This window comes from Manis pentadactyla, chromosome 3 (genome assembly GCF_030020395.1).
Source record: "Manis pentadactyla isolate mManPen7 chromosome 3, mManPen7.hap1, whole genome shotgun sequence".
NCBI classification, from domain to species: Eukaryota; Metazoa; Chordata; class Mammalia; order Pholidota; family Manidae; genus Manis; species Manis pentadactyla.
In genome coordinates, this window is record NC_080021.1 from 128,426,401 (window position 1) to 128,446,730 (window position 20,330).

Genomic DNA, 20,330 nt, shown 5'->3' on the forward strand with positions numbered 1-20,330 from the left:
GTCGGTGGTCCTGAGAAGAACAAGCAAATCCTACATGAAAGCCGTGAGGGAGAATCTTGTCCACAATTGGTGGAGGAAGCAAGAGGGAAGCCTGCCTCTCGTGAGTGTCTCAGTACCATGCTGTGCTTCATCATCCCTCTGAATATGAAGTTCCTTGGTGAAAATCATCTAAGGTTTCCCATGATAAAAACCCAAGTCCTGGGAGATGTCTGCAAGTTGTTCTTTTCTCAATCCCCAGCAGGAGTTCTGTTAAGTAAAGCTCACTGTGGCTTGCTTGCAAGGCTGTAAATATCTGCAAATATATCAGAACATAAATGAATTTTCACCAGAAGAGAAAACTGAAAGCATTTAAAAAATAAGAAGAGAATGCATTTGCCTTTGGCCACATAGCACATGTCTGAGAAGATCTGCACAATCAGATGACACCGGTTCCCGGTGGACAGCGATCTGGGCTGCTGGGAAAGAGGCGGGAGGAGGACTCGCCACTGTACTTTCCGTGTTTACAGTGGACTGTGGATCATGCGAAGGTCTTACTTGTGTGAGATAGTACATTAAAACCATTAAAAAGGTAAACATACATATTTAGCAGGAGGGTGATGTTCCAAGAAACGCAAAGGAGGAATTTCTGGTCTTGGACGTGGAGTCTGCAGGGCCTTTCTTTGATGGGCTGGGGCTTTCCAGCAACGGGGGCCTGGCTGGGGTCTGCAGGGCCTCCACACACAGCCCTGGGGACGCACGGGCTGCTTCCTGAAGCGCGACGGGCACAGTGCCCCGAACAGGCTCGCGGCTGCACGGACATCCCCATTTCAAACGCAGGGCTGCCCGTGGCCATGAGTACCTGCGTGCTCATCAGAGCACCTGTTCCCATGGGTTCAGAAAGCCTAGCCTCTGTGGAAGTCAGTGACGGGCAGTAGGAAGCAGTGGGGCCCCGGCCGCACACTAGGTCGATGGTCACGGAATGAAAGTAGCGGGAACATCAGCTAGGACCTTGGTGCTGTGAGCCCGAAAAACGATTTGTAAGCGGCCAAGAGAGGCACCCACCGAGGGTGTGGCGCTGTAAGCTGGAAGAGCACCTGTGCTCTTGCCCACCTGCCAGAGTGCCCGTGGAATGTCTCCCCCTCCCTCGTGCCCCCAGCCCGCCTGCCCTCTGCCCCTCCCCCACTGCAGAGTGTCTTGGGCCCCTACATTCTAGGCCTGTTTACATTCAAACTTGCCCTGCCTGAGTGGGATCCTGAGCAGTTGGTGGAGGAGGCTGCTCTCTGGTCCTGGACTCGGTTCCCCAGGTGGAACGGCCAAGCAGCTGCGGTCGGATCTCAGCCTGTGGGGATGACTTCAGGAGGAGGTAAGGCCTGAAGGCTGGGTGGCAGTGTTTCAGGGGCCACCGCCCACCGGTCCCTGGGATTCAAATGTGACTGTTATCCGGGCACAGTGGTTAGACCGTCAAGGGGGGAGAGAGCTCTGGGCCCCAGGGTATCTCACCTGGGAGGTGCGGGGAGGCCTCTGGAAAGCTGAGGTAGCCCTGGGGAGGTGGCTTCTGGAGGTGGGTCAGGTGACACAAGGGAAGCGCCCTGAGCAGGGAGAAGGGACTGCCGCCCACACGCTGCTGCTTTCTAGAAAGGAGACGCGCCGTGGACCCTGCGTTTGGGGAGGCTGTGGTGGTGGCACGGAGGGGGGTGGTCCCGGGAAAGCCCGGCCCTGAGTCACCCTCCTGGGCACAGGGCTGGCCCCACGATGTCATCCCAAGGGATCTGAACTGCACTTTACCAGACCCCACAGTGCGCTAGGAGAGGTAGACAGACTTGGCCTGAGCCAGAAAATTGTCCAGGGCTGTTATCTGTGGCCAAGTCTGCAGGCACGTGTCCTCTCCACGAGCAAGTCCACAGCGTCCCCTGGCTGCCGGAGCCCAGACCTGCCACCCTCCCTCCAGCCGGAGCTCTTCTCCTCTGGGCAGTGGGCTGTTGTTGGGCTCACCGGGGACAGGGCAGCCGGGTGACGCCAGCAGGATAGGGCTTGGGTTCCTGAGTCATCCTGAATCCTTCTCCCTGTGAGGAGACTCAGTTCTGCAGAGCCACTTCCTCCTGTCCAGTGTCTCACAAACTTGAGCTTTGCGTTTCACCTTTGAGATGAGGCGTTTGCTTGTGTGCGAGGCACTAACCCAGGGATGATAGTGGACGTGGAGTATGGTTGCCTGTCCCGTGGGACATCTACACGTGCTGATTCCTTTCCAAAGCGGAGGGATCCTCCCCTGACTGCCCTCTGCTCTCCATTGCCAGCCCTTTCCCAGGCTCTGCAGGCCACACTGGTTGTCGAGTGACAGAATTCAGGGCACACGAGACCTCCTCCACTGACCCTCTCCTGGGAATGGAGCTCCTGAGCGGTGGCAGGGACCCTGGCCCATGTTAAGGGTGTGCTGTGGGTGGTTCTGGATGGGTTATGTCAGTCAGGGTCCCGGGGCCTTTCCCGCGCAGAGGGACATTTCAAGTGCGTTGGTGTGCTGTGTCAGGCAAGAAAGAGAGGGATTTACGTGGGCACGGGCACCGCAAAGCAGAGGGGCGTGGGCCCCGGTGTTTTAGACACTGCCGGGTCTCAAGGCCCCAGGTCCCGGACCATACCCGGGGGATGAGTGCCCTGCGGCTCACGGGCTGTGGTCGGGGTCGTCCCCGCAGGCAGGTGTCTGCAAGTCTTGTGTGGAGACAGCCATGAGGCCAGGGCCTGGTGGCACAAACGCAGCACCTGCTGGGAGGTCTCTTCTTGGCAGAGTGGGCCGGGGGCCCGGGTGGGGCAGACATTTCCAGGGGAACGGTCTCAGCTGGTCGGGGCCTGACTGTCCCCTGCGGACAGCTGTGCCCTGCCCGGTTCCACCAGCACACCGGCCCCTGAGTCCCGGGCACCCTTCCCAGGACAGATTCTCTCAGCACCTCTCCTGTCTTGACAGCGTTTCCAGTGCCGGGCCCGCAGGGGACCGTCAACCTTGGCACCTTCGTGTCATCTTTCACAGTGCTGCCGTCAGCCACTCCCGTCCTCGGCCCGCCACACTGGGCCCCCTGGCAGCAGCACCCACCGAACGTCCTGGGCCCAGTGTTGCCCCCAGGAAGCACCCTGGTGCTGCCGACTCTTCCCAGCACGCCGTTGGTGGCAGCACAGGCCAGCTGTGGCCCAGGCTGGCCCGGGGCCTGCAACGTCACTGTGCACGTCTGGCCGGAACAGAGGCCCGTGCAGGCTCCCCAGCCTCAGACCTTTGTCGTGACTCAGGCCCCTCTCCATGGGAGCACTCCTGGGGCCCTCTGTGGGGGTGCTGTGTGTCCTGTGCCCCAGTTCCTGGCGGCCTCGGGAGTGAAGACCATCCTGCCCGCCCCTCCTGCCTGGAGCACCCAGGCTAGCGATGAAGGCTGGTCCCTGCACCGTCCACCTCGAGCTGCAGTGCCAGCTGCCCAGCTGGCCTCTGGCGGGCTCCCAGCATTGGCCAGTCCTCGTCCACCTGGGGCCGCTAGGAACAGCGGCCCGGCCTGCTCGCAGCCCACCGCCTCGCCCGGGAACGCCTGCCACCGCAGCAGCGTGAACGAAAAGTTCCGGCGCTGGCAGCACTGCAAGCCCCTGGCCCGCAGGCACCTGCCCCAGAGTCCCGATGCGGAGGCACTGTCCTGCTTCCTCATGTGAGTGTCGTCCAACGGGGAAGCCACGGTGTCCAGCCTGGATCAAGGGCGGTGTCGCCCTCGCTCTGACCGGGCTGGTTGTCGGGAGGCGGTCACTTCTGGTGGTGACATCCTTTAGGCCGCATCTCGCGGGCGGTCCCTGTGAGCCAGCCGGCCTCTGGCTGCAATGCTCACCACAGGTTCGCTGCGGGCTCACAGTGGGGCCCCTGGCCGGCAGGCCCAGGGTTGGAGGCTGCGGTCTCAGGGTTCTGCCCGTTTTAACACCGGGCTGAGGGGATGATACCTGGGCATCCCCTCAGGGAGGCGGGGGACCCCAGGGCCCAGGAGACAGCTCTCTGCCCAACTGCCCTCCTGGGTGCAGGGTCCAGGCCAGGAGAGGCAGGGGGGACTGGGGCGGGTGGGGCGGCACACTCGGAGCCCAGGGCGGGGAAGCCCCACCATGGCCGGGCGCCTCCTGACTGGCCACTCCACTGCATTCCGAGGCCTGCAGAGCCCGCGCCTTGGGCTGTCCAGGCAGGGTGTCTGATGGCGTGGCCTGTGCTCGCCCATTTGATGCCTGTCGTTGTTAGCCGGAAAATGCCAATTTGAGGAGCAGCCCAGCTCTCCAGGCCACAGTGGGCAGCTGCGGTGTGAGGGCACGGGCGGCCGCAGTCCGTGGCGGAGGCTTGTGGAGTCAGGCGGCACCACAGTGGCCCGGAAGGCTGGCCTCTACCGCCGAGACCCTGCCGGTCTCCTCCTGGGCTTAGTCCTCCATGCTGGGGATGCGGGCTCCACAGTGTGAGGTGGGGTGGGCAGGTTCCGGGCTGCAGATGGTGACTGACCCCAGTGGGCGAATTACAGCCCACTGCTTCGGACCCTGGCCCGCTGGAACCCCACCATCACCCGGGAGGAGGTCCTGCAGCGGGGCGTGCAGAAGTGGCATTGTCTAAGCAAGTCAGAGCGCAGCATCTACTATGTGATGGCGGGAAGGTGAGTCAGGGCCCTGGGCCAAGGGCAGGATGAAGACCTGTACCCCTCTGGGATCATGCCCCCCCCACTTTGGGAGGCTGGCTACTCGTTTCCCCTGCCCCAGAGCCCCACCTGTCCAGACGCTGACCTTTTCTGTCTAGACATGAAGGTCTCAGGACATTGGGGGGGGGTTCAGACACTGGCCCTGGGGCTGTACATGGGGTCGGGTGTCCCAGGCAGCCTGCCTCCCCACCATGGCCGGGGCCATGACACCCCATGCCCTCTCCGTCTGACCTCTCCATTGACTGCTTCTCTGCCTGGGCCCGGGAGGCCTCCTCCTCAAGGGACCGTGCCTCCCTCGCCCCAGGTTCATGGAGTTCGAGGCCGAGGAGGCGAGGCAATGTCAGAACGCACAGTGGATGAAGGCGGCGCAGGGCGTGCCTCATCCAGCACCCCTCAGGCCTGTTCCTCGGGCGCCCTCAGCCCCAGAGCGGGGCCAGAAGCGAGGTATGCCACCGTGTTCCCCCGGAGCCAAAGGCCAGAGGCAGTGGGAGCCTGGGAAGGCTGCGGTCCCCAACACGGTCCTACTCATCCCGGGCGCATTGGGCAGTGACCTCGATGCCATCAGTAGCGTGGGGTCTCCCTTGGTCCCGACGGGAATGGGCCAGGTTTAGGACATGGCCACCCCCCTCTGCCCTGATCAGAGACCCACAAGGGGTGCTGGAAGGGGCAGGGGGCTGGGAGGAGGGCGGGCCTCCCTCCCCAGCATGAAGCCCTCGGAGGCCCTGTGTCCCCTTCCACACCTTGGTGCCTGCGGACCAGCTGGCCATGACCCCCCACGGGAATGTCCCCGAGCTCCGTCCTCCCTGAGCACGCTCAGTGCTGGGGAGGTGCGGCCAGGCTACCCACACTCCTTCCCTGCACCCTCCTCAGCACGCATCCGCGAGAAGGCCAGCGCCGGGGCCCAGTCCGCCAACGCCCAGCCACCGCGATGCCGGCAGAGCCCGCACACCGAGGCGCCGACGGAGATCCCCCTCGAGGCCGTGGCAGAGGGCCTGGAGATCATGGAGGGGCTGCTGGGGCCCAGCGGCCCAACTCAGGGGCTGCCCGGTGAAGAACGTGGGGAGGATAGCTCCAAGCCGCCACAGGGAGAGGAGGGCGTCTATCCAGACGCGGGTCTCCTGACCTACATCAATGAGCTTTGTGCCCAGGGAGACTTTCTCAACAAGGTAGGCTGGCCCTGGCCAGGGTGCTACAGGATTTCAGGGAGCGGCACTCCCACCACCCATGTCGGGGTGGTGCCCAGGCAGCTGGAATTAAGTTGTTCTTATTCCTCAGCTCTGGTGTGTGTGTGTGTGTGTGTGTGTGTGTGTGTGTGCGCATGCGTGTGCGGGTGCGTGTGTGTGACAGTGGATGTGCATATGTATCTGTGTAAATGTATGTGTGTGTCTGCGTGTTGTACAGGGGTAAACCAGGTGAGCCAGGGTTGTGCGGGGTGTTGGTGTGCATGCTTGTGTGTGCGTGTGTGTGCATAGGTACCTGTGTATGTACTTGTGTGGCTGTGCATATGTTTGCGTGCACGTCTCGTGTGGGGTGTGTGGCATGCACACATGTACGTGTGTATATGCTGTGCGTGTGCATGTGTGCCTGTGGTCGGGGACCGTGACCACGTCTTTCCAACACCTCCTTGTTGTGGAGGCTGGGGCTGGTCTCTGCTTTTCCCTCGCCCTCTGGGTCCTCTGGGTGCCCAGGGGATTCCCTCCAAGGATGCTCACAGCCTCTTCCTTCTGGGCCAGGCGGACGCAGTTCTGCACCCACGCTTCCTGGCGGAGTTGCCCTGCCCGGAAGCCCAGCTGGATCTCTTGGCCCTCGCTGAGGAGCTGGAGCAGGAGGAAGGACTGTCTTTGGCACAGGTGAGCTGGGAAAGGGAAGGAAACAGGTGAGCCTGGAGAGAGGCAGCCCGGGTGTGCCAGGGCAGGGGACCCCAGGACAGGATTCCTTCCTGACCGTTCCCCTGCGTTGCATGGCAGAAGTGGCAGGGAGGGCCTCTCTGAGGGTGGGGGCCGGGCAGGAGTACGGCAGGGAGAGGATGGGGGGAGCCGGGGAGGAGAGAGAGGACGCCGGCCGGGGCACCAAGCTGGGGGGTGAGGTTGGCAGGAGAGCCGCAGCGGCTATCGTTGGCGTGGCACCGCCTCCGCCTCTCGGGCGGCCTCACGGTGCCCTCCCTCCTCGCAGCTGGAGCAGAAGCGACTCCTGGAACTGAAGCAGGAGGAGGGTGTGCAGGCCCCCGCGAGTCACGGCACACCCCGACTGGACTCAAGGCCTTCTGGGTCTGAGGCCGGCCAGGATCCCCAGAGGCACGGCCACGGCCCCCAGCTAGGGGCCAGCGACCAAGCCTGCCCACCAGAGTCTGGTTGCGGGCAGCGCCAGGCGCACAGCCGAGGAGACGCTGGCGTGTGGAGGCCCGAAGCCTTCGCTGCCTCTCCAGGACGCCAGGAGCCCCCTCCCCTGAAGGCTGGCTGGCGGCCCCATGCCCCCCAGGCTCGGTGCCGCACTTCGCCCAGCCTGGGGCCCAGGCTCGCCACTGCTCCGGGAGAGACCTGTCCTGCTCGGGAGCCCCTGGGGCCCACGGGCAGGCCCAGTGAGGGCGAGGAGGAGCTCCCCAGCCTGGCCTTCCTCCTGGCATCTCAGCACACACTGCCATCCTGGGGACTGCCCCAGAGTCCTACTCCAGGCTCAGACCTCCTCCGCCCTGGAGTACCCCAGGCCCGCTCTCCCCAGAAGCCGGGCCTCAGCCCCGCTGGCCCTCCAGCTGGCAAGGCCAGCAGTCGGGCCCCGTGTGCAGGCCCAGCCCCTGCTGGGAAGACACCCCTGCCAGGGGCCAGCCTCGGGGTCGCTGGGGGACCAGCCTTGGCTCTGGGGCTGGGCTGCCCCTCACAGCCCCGGAAGAGAAGGGGGGACCCTTTCGGCACAGGGAAGGGTAGGAAGCGGCCCTGCAGCCAGTAGGGAGGAGTCGGCCCTCCAGGGCAGCTTCGGGCTCCTCCACATCCCAGTCCTGATCCTGGCTGCTGTGGGACAGGGAGGGTGGGGTGGGAGAGGTGGGAGGGCAGGGCCCCTGGGGGTGGCTGGTTGGGGGGTGGGATAAGAGGGTGGTGGGAAAGGTGTGGGGCGGTGGGGGTGTTCAGCCCATTTGGGCCTTGTATGCAAATGCAAATAAAGCCTGTTTTGTCACGAAAGGCTCGGCGTCTCTGCCCCTAGTGGCATCTGGGCTTCTCCACGGGAAGGGGCGCCGAAAGCAGGAAGGTCCCGGGCTCCGGGACCCAAGGCGATGATGTCCCCGTTCCCCCTCCACATTCATGTGCATTCTCCAGATGGCTCCCGATTGCCCACCGCCCGCATAAGCCCTCCCCCGCCCCACCTCTGCCCTCCTGGAGGCCGCTTTTGGGAGTCCCCAGGACACAGCGTCATCACAGGACCCCAAACTTCGAAGGATGGCAGCTGCTTTGGCCCTGTGCTCTCTGCAGCACCAGCCCACTTTCTGGACAGAGCCTGCAGACAGCCGTTGTCTAGAGGGGGCCCTCCCTTTCTCGCTGAAGCGGGCTGGGGCGCTGGGGGATGCTCAGGCATCAGGGTCTCCTGGGGGGCTGAGCAGAGAGGAAAGGCATGTCATGAGGGGACAGGCTCCACAACCGACGTGGAAGGCCCATCCTCCGGCCTCGGTGGGCGCATGAAATGTGTGGGCTGGTGGACAGTCCCTCTTCCCTCAGCACAGAGAGGGCATCGGGCTGGGAAGGAGAATCGGGGCACTCAGAAAGGAGATTGGGCGCGGGGGGGGGGGGCACCTCGTCTCTCTGGGGGATTTCTGTGCAGGAGCGTCCCGTCCACTGAGGTAGGAGGCCCCATGTAGCTGTGGCCTGAGAGGCTGGCCTCAGGGCCTTTGCATTTCAACGATGCCCACACTGCTGTCCCATCGCCTCCCCCCAGGGCTGGACCTTCTGTGAATAGGGTAATTTGGTGCTTTTGTTTAGACACATGACTGGTTTCTATATGTTGATTTTGTATTCTGCAAGTTTGCCAAATTGGTTTATGAGTTCTAAGAGTTTTTGCTGTTGACACTTCAGGGTTTTCTACATGTATGATCGTGACATGCATGAGCAGAGATAGTTTTACTTCTTTTCTGATTTGGATGCCTTTTATTTCTTTTTCTCCCCTAATTCCCCTGACTGGGCCTTTCGGTGCTATTGAATAGAAACAGTGAGGGTGGGCACCTTTGCCTTCTGCCTAACGTTAGAAGAAAAGATTTCAGTTTTTCATCAGTGAGTATGCTTGTTGTGGGTTTTTCATATATGCCTTTATTGTGTTGAAGTACATTCCTTCTACACCCAATTTGTTGAGAGTTTGTACCGTGCAAGGGGTGCTGAATTTTCTCAAGTCCCATTTCTGCATCGATAGAGATAGCTTATTTTATTCCTTCCTTTTGTTAATTCAGTGTGTCACATTCATTTGGGTATGTTGAACTGTCCTTATATCCCAGGAACAAATCTTACTTGATCATTGTGTATGATCCTTTTAATGTGGTGTTGAATTTGATTTGCTACAATTTTGTTGAGGATTTTTCCATCTATGCTTATCAGGAATATTGGCCTGTAATTTTACTGTATTGTATTGTATTGTCCTGTCTAGCTTCAGTATCACGTAATGCTGGTCATCTAAATGAGTTTGTAAGTGCTCCCTCCTATCCAATTTTTTGGGACCATTTAAGGACTTTTTACATTTCTCTTTAAGTGTTCGGTGGAGTTCACCAGTGAAGCCATGCCATCTTGAACTTTGCTGTTTGGGGAGGTTTTTAAAAATTGATTCAATCTCATTTGTTGTTGGTGTGTTCAGACTTTCTATTTGAGCTTGATTCAGTTTTGGTGGATTATGTTTCTAAGAATTTATCCGTTTCTTCCAGGTCATCCAATTTGTTGGCACATAGCTGTCCATAATTATCTGCTATGACCCCTTTTATTTCTGAGTCATCATCCGGGGCCGCCTCAGCTCGGCGCCGAGAGCCCGCGAGGTGCTGGAGGCCGGCAGCCGCCCGTGCGTCCCCGCCCACCCCCGGCAGCGAGGACGCGGCGGCCACGTCCCCTCCCGCGCTGGGCGGGGCTAGCCGCCGCGGACCCCCGACCGGCCGCTCGGCCGTTGGCCACGCCCCGCGCGCTCGTGCGCAGCGCGAGCGGTCCGCCGCAAGGGATCCTGGGAGCCGTTGGAGCCGCTGGTCCGCGCGCCCGGAGCCCGCCCGCTCCCTGGGCGTGTGGCGCGCGTGCGCGCGACGCGCGAGGCGAAGCGGGAATCCGCGGCTGGCAGGACCCGGCTTCAGGGTCCCGGGGCGTCGGAGCCGGGCCTCCTTTCCGCCGCCTGTGGACTGCGCACCCCCAGCCCGCACCCTGCGCTCGGCGGCCGGGCCCACGCACCGCGGGCTGGCTGCCTCGCAGCCGTCCTGTCTCACAGGCCTCACGGGCAGCGGGCTGACTCCCTAGGTTCGCGCCCCGCCCCCGAGTCCAGGGGCGGCCCTCCAGAGCTTCCCGCCAGACCTCAACGATAGTGAAAACATTTGCTCTGCCAGTGATCGCCTTAACAAGATGGAAAGACGAGTTGCAGACTGGGAGCAAATATTTGCAAAACATACGTCTCACAATGGACTAGTGCCTAAAACGTAAAAATAACTCTTCAGAGAACACTCCTGGCTCAGAGCTCTAGACCCACCCGGGAAACACTCGGGGTTCTTCCGCAGGCCTGCTGCACTACGTGTCCCCTTCACGGCACCTGCTGAGTGCATGCAGGTTTCCCGGCGAGCACGCCTCCGCGTGGAGGGTGGCGGGCACACCCTCCTCCGTGAGCATGGCGCTCTGACCTGGATCCACACGGGCCAAGGGGCCAACTGAAGTGGCATAGCAGGCAGTGTAGGAGTAGCTTTACTCCCCTCCTCTTCCAGAGGGAATTTTGCAGCACTTGAGCTGGCAATGAAAAAGACAGGCAGCAGAAGCCACTTTGGGACTTGAGTTTGTAATGCATTCCCAGAAGCTCCACACACCCGTCCGGCCTGTTGCAAGGTGGGTACCGGGTGTCAACTCCGCAGCTTCACCTACCACACTAAAACCTTGTGTGCACACGTGATCTCCCCATTCTGCTGCTCCTCCCTGACTGGGAGGAAGATCCTCTGTCCGCTAAGGCCTGAGACCCACGTCCGGAGATTTTTGTTTTCTCGAAAGACACCCGCCCCTGGCCTTCCTGCAGGGATGGTCAGAAATCAGAGTGCAGAGGACTGTCATCTCCCCCTTGCGTGGCTGGTGTTTTCAAACACATTTGGGCTAACAATTCTATCTGCTTCTGGAGCCTAGGCTTTTTGATGGAGTCATATAAAAAGAGGTGTGGAATTGGGACGAGATAATTTTTCCACCGTGCGGTTTTCCAGTCGGTGGTCCTGAGAAGAACAAGCAAATCCTACATGAAAGCCGTGAGGGAGAATCTTGTCCACAATTGGTGGAGGAAGCAAGAGGGAAGCCTGCCTCTCGTGAGTGTCTCAGTACCATGCTGTGCTTCATCATCCCTCTGAATATGAAGTTCCTTGGTGAAAATCATCTAAGGTTTCCCATGATAAAAACCCAAGTCCTGGGAGATGTCTGCAAGTTGTTCTTTTCTCAATCCCCAGCAGGAGTTCTGTTAAGTAAAGCTCACTGTGGCTTGCTTGCAAGGCTGTAAATATCTGCAAATATATCAGAACATAAATGAATTTTCACCAGAAGAGAAAACTGAAAGCATTTAAAAAATAAGAAGAGAATGCATTTGCCTTTGGCCACATAGCACATGTCTGAGAAGATCTGCACAATCAGATGACACCGGTTCCCGGTGGACAGCGATCTGGGCTGCTGGGAAAGAGGCGGGAGGAGGACTCGCCACTGTACTTTCCGTGTTTACAGTGGACTGTGGATCATGCGAAGGTCTTACTTGTGTGAGATAGTACATTAAAACCATTAAAAAGGTAAACATACATATTTAGCAGGAGGGTGATGTTCCAAGAAACGCAAAGGAGGAATTTCTGGTCTTGGACGTGGAGTCTGCAGGGCCTTTCTTTGATGGGCTGGGGCTTTCCAGCAACGGGGGCCTGGCTGGGGTCTGCAGGGCCTCCACACACAGCCCTGGGGACGCACGGGCTGCTTCCTGAAGCGCGACGGGCACAGTGCCCCGAACAGGCTCGCGGCTGCACGGACATCCCCATTTCAAACGCAGGGCTGCCCGTGGCCATGAGTACCTGCGTGCTCATCAGAGCACCTGTTCCCATGGGTTCAGAAAGCCTAGCCTCTGTGGAAGTCAGTGACGGGCAGTAGGAAGCAGTGGGGCCCCGGCCGCACACTAGGTCGATGGTCACGGAATGAAAGTAGCGGGAACATCAGCTAGGACCTTGGTGCTGTGAGCCCGAAAAACGATTTGTAAGCGGCCAAGAGAGGCACCCACCGAGGGTGTGGCGCTGTAAGCTGGAAGAGCACCTGTGCTCTTGCCCACCTGCCAGAGTGCCCGTGGAATGTCTCCCCCTCCCTCGTGCCCCCAGCCCGCCTGCCCTCTGCCCCTCCCCCACTGCAGAGTGTCTTGGGCCCCTACATTCTAGGCCTGTTTACATTCAAACTTGCCCTGCCTGAGTGGGATCCTGAGCAGTTGGTGGAGGAGGCTGCTCTCTGGTCCTGGACTCGGTTCCCCAGGTGGAACGGCCAAGCAGCTGCGGTCGGATCTCAGCCTGTGGGGATGACTTCAGGAGGAGGTAAGGCCTGAAGGCTGGGTGGCAGTGTTTCAGGGGCCACCGCCCACCGGTCCCTGGGATTCAAATGTGACTGTTATCCGGGCACAGTGGTTAGACCGTCAAGGGGGGAGAGAGCTCTGGGCCCCAGGGTATCTCACCTGGGAGGTGCGGGGAGGCCTCTGGAAAGCTGAGGTAGCCCTGGGGAGGTGGCTTCTGGAGGTGGGTCAGGTGACACAAGGGAAGCGCCCTGAGCAGGGAGAAGGGACTGCCGCCCACACGCTGCTGCTTTCTAGAAAGGAGACGCGCCGTGGACCCTGCGTTTGGGGAGGCTGTGGTGGTGGCACGGAGGGGGGTGGTCCCGGGAAAGCCCGGCCCTGAGTCACCCTCCTGGGCACAGGGCTGGCCCCACGATGTCATCCCAAGGGATCTGAACTGCACTTTACCAGACCCCACAGTGCGCTAGGAGAGGTAGACAGACTTGGCCTGAGCCAGAAAATTGTCCAGGGCTGTTATCTGTGGCCAAGTCTGCAGGCACGTGTCCTCTCCACGAGCAAGTCCACAGCGTCCCCTGGCTGCCGGAGCCCAGACCTGCCACCCTCCCTCCAGCCGGAGCTCTTCTCCTCTGGGCAGTGGGCTGTTGTTGGGCTCACCGGGGACAGGGCAGCCGGGTGACGCCAGCAGGATAGGGCTTGGGTTCCTGAGTCATCCTGAATCCTTCTCCCTGTGAGGAGACTCAGTTCTGCAGAGCCACTTCCTCCTGTCCAGTGTCTCACAAACTTGAGCTTTGCGTTTCACCTTTGAGATGAGGCGTTTGCTTGTGTGCGAGGCACTAACCCAGGGATGATAGTGGACGTGGAGTATGGTTGCCTGTCCCGTGGGACATCTACACGTGCTGATTCCTTTCCAAAGCGGAGGGATCCTCCCCTGACTGCCCTCTGCTCTCCATTGCCAGCCCTTTCCCAGGCTCTGCAGGCCACACTGGTTGTCGAGTGACAGAATTCAGGGCACACGAGACCTCCTCCACTGACCCTCTCCTGGGAATGGAGCTCCTGAGCGGTGGCAGGGACCCTGGCCCATGTTAAGGGTGTGCTGTGGGTGGTTCTGGATGGGTTATGTCAGTCAGGGTCCCGGGGCCTTTCCCGCGCAGAGGGACATTTCAAGTGCGTTGGTGTGCTGTGTCAGGCAAGAAAGAGAGGGATTTACGTGGGCACGGGCACCGCAAAGCAGAGGGGCGTGGGCCCCGGTGTTTTAGACACTGCCGGGTCTCAAGGCCCCAGGTCCCGGACCATACCCGGGGGTTGAGTGCCCTGCGGCTCACGGGCTGTGGTCGGGGTCGTCCCCGCAGGCAGGTGTCTGCAAGTCTTGTGTGGAGACAGCCATGAGGCCAGGGCCTGGTGGCACAAACGCAGCACCTGCTGGGAGGTCTCTTCTTGGCAGAGTGGGCCGGGGGCCCGGGTGGGGCAGACATTTCCAGGGGAACGGTCTCAGCTGGTCGGGGCCTGACTGTCCCCTGCGGACAGCTGTGCCCTGCCCGGTTCCACCAGCACACCGGCCCCTGAGTCCCGGGCACCCTTCCCAGGACAGATTCTCTCAGCACCTCTCCTGTCTTGACAGCGTTTCCAGTGCCGGGCCCGCAGGGGACCGTCAACCTTGGCACCTTCGTGTCATCTTTCACAGTGCTGCCGTCAGCCACTCCCGTCCTCGGCCCGCCACACTGGGCCCCCTGGCAGCAGCACCCACCGAACGTCCTGGGCCCAGTGTTGCCCCCAGGAAGCACCCTGGTGCTGCCGACTCTTCCCAGCACGCCGTTGGTGGCAGCACAGGCCAGCTGTGGCCCAGGCTGGCCCGGGGCCTGCAACGTCACTGTGCACGTCTGGCCGGAACAGAGGCCCGTGCAGGCTCCCCAGCCTCAGACCTTTGTCGTGACTCAGGCCCCTCTCCATGGGAGCACTCCTGGGGCCCTCTGTGGGGGTGCTGTGTGTCCTGTGCCCCAGTTCCTGGCGGCCTCGGGAGTGAAGACCATCCTGCCCGCCCCTCCTGCCTGGAGCACCCAGGCTAGCGATGAAGGCTGGTCCCTGCACCGTCCACCTCGAGCTGCAGTGCCAGCTGCCCAGCTGGCCTCTGGCGGGCTCCCAGCATTGGCCAGTCCTCGTCCACCTGGGGCCGCTAGGAACAGCGGCCCGGCCTGCTCGCAGCCCACCGCCTCGCCCGGGAACGCCTGCCACCGCAGCAGCGTGAACGAAAAGTTCCGGCGCTGGCAGCACTGCAAGCCCCTGGCCCGCAGGCACCTGCCCCAGAGTCCCGATGCGGAGGCACTGTCCTGCTTCCTCATGTGAGTGTCGTCCAACGGGGAAGCCACGGTGTCCAGCCTGGATCAAGGGCGGTGTCGCCCTCGCTCTGACCGGGCTGGTTGTCGGGAGGCGGTCACTTCTGGTGGTGACATCCTTTAGGCCGCATCTCGCGGGCGGTCCCTGTGAGCCAGCCGGCCTCTGGCTGCAATGCTCACCACAGGTTCGCTGCGGGCTCACAGTGGGGCCCCTGGCCGGCAGGCCCAGGGTTGGAGGCTGCGGTCTCAGGGTTCTGCCCGTTTTAACACCGGGCTGAGGGGATGATACCTGGGCATCCCCTCAGGGAGGCGGGGGACCCCAGGGCCCAGGAGACAGCTCTCTGCCCAACTGCCCTCCTGGGTGCAGGGTCCAGGCCAGGAGAGGCAGGGGGGACTGGGGCGGGTGGGGCGGCACACTCGGAGCCCAGGGCGGGGAAGCCCCACCATGGCCGGGCGCCTCCTGACTGGCCACTCCACTGCATTCCGAGGCCTGCAGAGCCCGCGCCTTGGGCTGTCCAGGCAGGGTGTCTGATGGCGTGGCCTGTGCTCGCCCATTTGATGCCTGTCGTTGTTAGCCGGAAAATGCCAATTTGAGGAGCAGCCCAGCTCTCCAGGCCACAGTGGGCAGCTGCGGTGTGAGGGCACGGGCGGCCGCAGTCCGTGGCGGAGGCTTGTGGAGTCAGGCGGCACCACAGTGGCCCGGAAGGCTGGCCTCTACCGCCGAGACCCTGCCGGTCTCCTCCTGGGCTTAGTCCTCCATGCTGGGGATGCGGGCTCCACAGTGTGAGGTGGGGTGGGCAGGTTCCGGGCTGCAGATGGTGACTGACCCCAGTGGGCGAATTACAGCCCACTGCTTCGGACCCTGGCCCGCTGGAACCCCACCATCACCCGGGAGGAGGTCCTGCAGCGGGGCGTGCAGAAGTGGCATTGTCTAAGCAAGTCAGAGCGCAGCATCTACTATGTGATGGCGGGAAGGTGAGTCAGGGCCCTGGGCCAAGGGCAGGATGAAGACCTGTACCCCTCTGGGATCATGCCCCCCCCACTTTGGGAGGCTGGCTACTCGTTTCCCCTGCCCCAGAGCCCCACCTGTCCAGACGCTGACCTTTTCTGTCTAGACATGAAGGTCTCAGGACATTGGGGGGGGGTTCAGACACTGGCCCTGGGGCTGTACATGGGGTCGGGTGTCCCAGGCAGCCTGCCTCCCCACCATGGCCGGGGCCATGACACCCCATGCCCTCTCCGTCTGACCTCTCCATTGACTGCTTCTCTGCCTGGGCCCGGGAGGCCTCCTCCTCAAGGGACCGTGCCTCCCTCGCCCCAGGTTCATGGAGTTCGAGGCCGAGGAGGCGAGGCAATGTCAGAACGCACAGTGGATGAAGGCGGCGCAGGGCGTGCCTCATCCAGCACCCCTCAGGCCTGTTCCTCGGGCGCCCTCAGCCCCAGAGCGGGGCCAGAAGCGAGGTATGCCACCGTGTTCCCCCGGAGCCAAAGGCCAGAGGCAGTGGGAGCCTGGGAAGGCTGCGGTCCCCAACACGGTCCTACTCATCCCGGGCGCATTGGGCAGTGACCTCGATGCCATCAGTAGCGTGGGGTCTCCCTTGGTCCCGACGGGAATGGGCCAGGTTTAGGACATGGCCACCCCCCTCTGCCCTGATCAGAGACCCACAAGGGGTGCTGGAAGGGGCAGGGGGCTGGGAGGAGGGCGGGCCTCCCTCCCCAGCATGAAGCCCTCGGAGGCCCTGTGTCCCCTTCCACACCTTGGTGCCTGCGGACCAGCTGGCCATGACCCCCCACGGGAATGTCCCCGAGCTCCGTCCTCCCTGAGCACGCTCAGTGCTGGGGAGGTGCGGCCAGGCTACCCACACTCCTTCCCTGCACCCTCCTCAGCACGCATCCGCGAGAAGGCCAGCGCCGGGGCCCAGTCCGCCAACGCCCAGCCACCGCGATGCCGGCAGAGCCCGCACACCGAGGCGCCGACGGAGATCCCCCTCGAGGCCGTGGCAGAGGGCCTGGAGATCATGGAGGGGCTGCTGGGGCCCAGCGGCCCAACTCAGGGGCTGCCCGGTGAAGAACGTGGGGAGGATAGCTCCAAGCCGCCACAGGGAGAGGAGGGCGTCTATCCAGACCCGGGTCTCCTGACCTACATCAATGAGCTTTGTGCCCAGGGAGACTTTCTCAACAAGGTAGGCTGGCCCTGGCCAGGGTGCTACAGGATTTCAGGGAGCGGCACTCCCACCACCCATGTCGGGGTGGTGCCCAGGCAGCTGGAATTAAGTTGTTCTTATTCCTCAGCTCTGGTGTGTGTGTGTGTGTGTGTGTGTGTGTGTGTGTGCGCATGCGTGTGCGGGTGCGTGTGTGTGACAGTGGATGTGCATATGTATCTGTGTAAATGTATGTGTGTGTCTGCGTGTTGTACAGGGGTAAACCAGGTGAGCCAGGGTTGTGCGGGGTGTTGGTGTGCATGCTTGTGTGTGCGTGTGTGTGCATAGGTACCTGTGTATGTACTTGTGTGGCTGTGCATATGTTTGCGTGCACGTCTCGTGTGGGGTGTGTGGCATGCACACATGTACGTGTGTATATGCTGTGCGTGTGCATGTGTGCCTGTGGTCGGGGACCGTGACCACGTCTTTCCAACACCTCCTTGTTGTGGAGGCTGGGGCTGGTCTCTGCTTTTCCCTCGCCCTCTGGGTCCTCTGGGTGCCCAGGGGATTCCCTCCAAGGATGCTCACAGCCTCTTCCTTCTGGGCCAGGCGGACGCAGTTCTGCACCCACGCTTCCTGGCGGAGTTGCCCTGCCCGGAAGCCCAGCTGGATCTCTTGGCCCTCGCTGAGGAGCTGGAGCAGGAGGAAGGACTGTCTTTGGCACAGGTGAGCTGGGAAAGGGAAGGAAACAGGTGAGCCTGGAGAGAGGCAGCCCGGGTGTGCCAGGGCAGGGGACCCCAGGACAGGATTCCTTCCTGACCGTTCCCCTGCGTTGCATGGCAGAAGTGGCAGGGAGGGCCTCTCTGAGGGTGGGGGCCGGGCAGGAGTACGGCAGGGAGAGGATGGGGGGAGCCGGGGAGGAGAGAGAGGACGCCGGCCGGGGCACCAAGCTGGGGGGTGAGGTTGGCAGGAGAGCCGCAGCGGCTATCGTTGGCGTGGCACCGCCTCCGCCTCTCGGGCGGCCTCACGGTGCCCTCCCTCCTCGCAGCTGGAGCAGAAGCGACTCCTGGAACTGAAGCAGGAGGAGGGTGTGCAGGCCCCCGCGAGTCACGGCACACCCCGACTGGACTCAAGGCCTTCTGGGTCTGAGGCCGGCCAGGATCCCCAGAGGCACGGCCACGGCCCCCAGCTAGGGGCCAGCGACCAAGCCTGCCCACCAGAGTCTGGTTGCGGGCAGCGCCAGGCGCACAGCCGAGGAGACGCTGGCGTGTGGAGGCCCGAAGCCTTCGCTGCCTCTCCAGGACGCCAGGAGCCCCCTCCCCTGAAGGCTGGCTGGCGGCCCCATGCCCCCCAGGCTCGGTGCCGCACTTCGCCCAGCCTGGGGCCCAGGCTCGCCACTGCTCCGGGAGAGACCTGTCCTGCTCGGGAGCCCCTGGGGCCCACGGGCAGGCCCAGTGAGGGCGAGGAGGAGCTCCCCAGCCTGGCCTTCCTCCTGGCATCTCAGCACACACTGCCATCCTGGGGACTGCCCCAGAGTCCTACTCCAGGCTCAGACCTCCTCCGCCCTGGAGTACCCCAGGCCCGCTCTCCCCAGAAGCCGGGCCTCAGCCCCGCTGGCCCTCCAGCTGGCAAGGCCAGCAGTCGGGCCCCGTGTGCAGGCCCAGCCCCTGCTGGGAAGACACCCCTGCCAGGGGCCAGCCTCGGGGTCGCTGGGGGACCAGCCTTGGCTCTGGGGCTGGGCTGCCCCTCACAGCCCCGGAAGAGAAGGGGGGACCCTTTCGGCACAGGGAAGGGTAGGAAGCGGCCCTGCAGCCAGTAGGGAGGAGTCGGCCCTCCAGGGCAGCTTCGGGCTCCTCCACATCCCAGTCCTGATCCTGGCTGCTGTGGGACAGGGAGGGTGGGGTGGGAGAGGTGGGAGGGCAGGGCCCCTGGGGGTGGCTGGTTGGGGGGTGGGATAAGAGGGTGGTGGGAAAGGTGTGGGGCGGTGGGGGTGTTCAGCCCATTTGGGCCTTGTATGCAAATGCAAATAAAGCCTGTTTTGTCACGAAAGGCTCGGCGTCTCTGCCCCTAGTGGCATCTGGGCTTCTCCACGGGAAGGGGCGCCGAAAGCAGGAAGGTCCCGGGCTCCGGGACCCAAGGCGATGATGTCCCCGTTCCCCCTCCACATTCATGTGCATTCTCCAGATGGCTCCCGATTGCCCACCGCCCGCATAAGCCCTCCCCCGCCCCACCTCTGTCCTCCTGGAGGCCGCTTTTGGGAGTCCCCAGGACACAGCGTCATCACAGGACCCCAAACTTCGAAGGATGGCAGCTGCTTTGGCCCTGTGCTCTCTGCAGCACCAGCCCACTTTCTGGACAGAGCCTGCAGACAGCCGTTGTCTAGAGGGGGCCCTCCCTTTCTCGCTGAAGCGGGCTGGGGCGCTGGGGGATGCTCAGGCATCAGGGTCTCCTGGGGGGCTGAGCAGAGAGGAAAGGCATGTCATGAGGGGACAGGCTCCACAACCGACGTGGAAGGCCCATCCTCCGGCCTCGGTGGGCGCATGAAATGTGTGGGCTGGTGGACAGTCCCTCTTCCCTCAGCACAGAGAGGGCATCGGGCTGGGAAGGAGAATCGGGGCACTCAGAAAGGAGATTGGGCGCGGGGGGGGGGGCACCTCGTCTCTCTGGGGGATTTCTGTGCAGGAGCGTCCCGTCCACTGAGGTAGGAGGCCCCATGTAGCTGTGGCCTGAGAGGCTGGCCTCAGGGCCTTTGCATTTCAACGATGCCCACACTGCTGTCCCATCGCCTCCCCCCAGGGCTGGACCTTCTGTGAATAGGGTAATTTGGTGCTTTTGTTTAGACACATGACTGGTTTCTATATGTTGATTTTGTATTCTGCAAGTTTGCCAAATTGGTTTATGAGTTCTAAGAGTTTTTGCTGTTGACACTTCAGGGTTTTCTACATGTATGATCGTGACATGCATGAGCAGAGATAGTTTTACTTCTTTTCTGATTTGGATGCCTTTTATTTCTTTTTCTCCCCTAATTCCCCTGACTGGGCCTTTCGGTGCTATTGAATAGAAACAGTGAGGGTGGGCACCTTTGCCTTCTGCCTAACGTTAGAAGAAAAGATTTCAGTTTTTCATCAGTGAGTATGCTTGTTGTGGGTTTTTCATATATGCCTTTATTGTGTTGAAGTACATTCCTTCTACACCCAATTTGTTGAGAGTTTGTACCGTGCAAGGGGTGCTGAATTTTCTCAAGTCCCATTTCTGCATCGATAGAGATAGCTTATTTTATTCCTTCCTTTTGTTAATTCAGTGTGTCACATTCATTTGGGTATGTTGAACTGTCCTTATATCCCAGGAACAAATCTTACTTGATCATTGTGTATGATCCTTTTAATGTGGTGTTGAATTTGATTTGCTACAATTTTGTTGAGGATTTTTCCATCTATGCTTATCAGGAATATTGGCCTGTAATTTTACTGTATTGTATTGTA

At 61.5% G+C, this 20,330-nt stretch overlaps 3 protein-coding genes across 3 annotated transcripts in view; 2 read left to right on the top strand and 1 right to left on the bottom strand.

Annotated features, from left to right (window-relative positions):
- ZNF484 (zinc finger protein 484) overlaps positions 1-20,330 on the bottom strand; it is a 214,710-nt gene that overhangs the window by 69,459 nt on the left and 124,921 nt on the right. The window lies entirely within an intron of this gene.
- On the top strand, positions 2,700-7,607 carry LOC130683101 (NUT family member 2G-like). Its single transcript, XM_057499372.1, has 7 exons — positions 2,700-3,209; positions 3,316-3,653; positions 4,494-4,622; positions 4,969-5,228; positions 5,424-5,830; positions 6,398-6,508; positions 6,759-7,607. The coding sequence occupies exons 1-7, from the start codon at positions 2,700-2,702 to the stop codon at positions 7,605-7,607; spliced, it is 2,604 nt and encodes an 867-aa protein (XP_057355355.1).
- On the top strand, positions 13,222-18,667 carry LOC130683102 (NUT family member 2B-like). The gene is made up of 8 exons (XM_057499373.1): positions 13,222-13,255; positions 13,996-14,252; positions 14,376-14,713; positions 15,554-15,682; positions 16,029-16,168; positions 16,484-16,890; positions 17,458-17,568; positions 17,897-18,667. Exons 1-8 carry the CDS (start codon positions 13,222-13,224, stop codon positions 18,665-18,667), a joined length of 2,187 nt encoding a protein of 728 aa, XP_057355356.1.